Source organism: Myotis davidii, unplaced genomic scaffold (genome assembly GCF_000327345.1).
Source record: "Myotis davidii unplaced genomic scaffold, ASM32734v1 scaffold1408, whole genome shotgun sequence".
Taxonomy (NCBI): Eukaryota; Metazoa; Chordata; class Mammalia; order Chiroptera; family Vespertilionidae; genus Myotis; species Myotis davidii.
Window position 1 is genome coordinate 101,800 of NW_006299273.1, and position 1,456 is coordinate 103,255.

At 53.0% G+C, this 1,456-nt stretch overlaps 1 protein-coding gene across 1 annotated transcript in view; it reads right to left on the reverse strand.

Moving 5' to 3' along the window:
- LOC102761265 overlaps positions 1-1,059 on the reverse strand; it is a 13,063-nt gene extending 12,004 nt beyond the window's left edge. The window contains exon 1 of the mRNA XM_015571190.1: positions 780-1,059. Coding sequence (XP_015426676.1) covers positions 780-988 — 209 coding nt within the window. The 5' untranslated portion in view covers positions 989-1,059. The remainder of the gene's footprint in view (positions 1-779) is intronic.
- Between the last annotated feature and the right edge of the window lie 397 nt (positions 1,060-1,456).

Sequence of the window (1,456 nt, forward strand, 5' to 3'; positions counted from 1 at the left end):
GTAGGGAGGAGACAGAGGGGACAGAGACTTCAGGACGCCCTGCTTCTGGGATCCTGCCTGAACCTGACACCAACTGGGAGGACAGTCAGGGATCTCAGATACAGGCCTGCCTTAGAGCAGTCAGGATGCCCTCCCATGAGGTCACATTTCCCACGGAATCCTGGAACCTCAGAGACCAGTGACCACAGGCCTGAGAGCCCAGGGAGCAATGACAAAAAGCCCGGAACCCAGCATCCTCCCCCCACAGGCTCGCTCTTGCCCCGCCACCTCCCTGGCACAGACCTTCCCCACAATGCTGTCCCAGGGATGGACCCCCAATCGCAGAAAGGGAGGCTCATCATGGAAAGGGCACAGGCTTCCCAGTTAGATCAGCTAGATCCCAGGGGGACTGTGCCAACCGCCAGCTCAGGCAGGTTGCCCAGAGCACCCATAGCATAAAGGTAATTGTGTAGAAAGACCAGGACACCTACACCAGGGGTGGTAGGAAGACTGACAGAGTTTACATGAAGACAGAATCCTGTCTGAAATAAACGGCTTCTCAGCATGTCATCCCTCATCCCCTCTTCACTTTCCCTTTCTCCTCAGTTCCCTTCCCCATCAGCTCAAGACCAATCCCGCCCACTCACTGTGTGACCCTAAGTCCTAGGAGGAAGCTGAGCCCCTGCCTGTGGCACCAGGTCAGCTGCCCGGATGCCAGGGTTTGCTGCCAACCCTCTGCTCAGACTCAGGGATGGGGAGCCCTTTCCCCCAAATCTGACACCACAGACCTGCCCCCACACCTTTCCCCAAACCAGAGCCCCTTAGTCTTTAATCCAGACAAGGTCTTGGATATAAGTCCTACTGTCTCTTCTTTGGAGAAAATTTTTTCTTCAAAAATAACCAAAGAGTCTCCCCCCTTAGCCACTGGGACACTCAGCGCCACCAGCCACACCATCACAGCTGCTGTCCAGGGGCCTCCAGCGGGCCACAGAGCCGGCTTCCCAGACATGATGGAGACAAAGGAAGAAGTAAGGGAGTGAGCCCGCTCCACCTGATGGCTGATGCAGCCACTTCAGAGAATAGAAATCTGAGAGAGCAGCCACACTGGGTCAGACTGGAGAGTCCCTAGGAGAGCAGCCAATCAGCACTGGAGCTGACCCACCTCATCTGTCTCCAGGCAGATGCTTTCTATGGAGGTTCTTCAGCCAGTGCCTGGAACCCAGCCTTCATCTAATTGCTCTGGATGAACATTTGAAGACTTTTCTTAGTTATAGAAGGTGAATGCCTTAGGAGTTAAAGAACCAAGAGAGAAAAGTGATTCAAGACTCGACATCTTTGTGATATTCAGTTAAAACCTATTATTCTTACACATGAGATTTTTAGGAGGGAAGTAAGTGGGGATCATGTATCAGGGAGAGAAAGTCATTGTCACAGTGATGTTCCCTCATATTAAACACTCTGGGAGCCTGAAGCCATG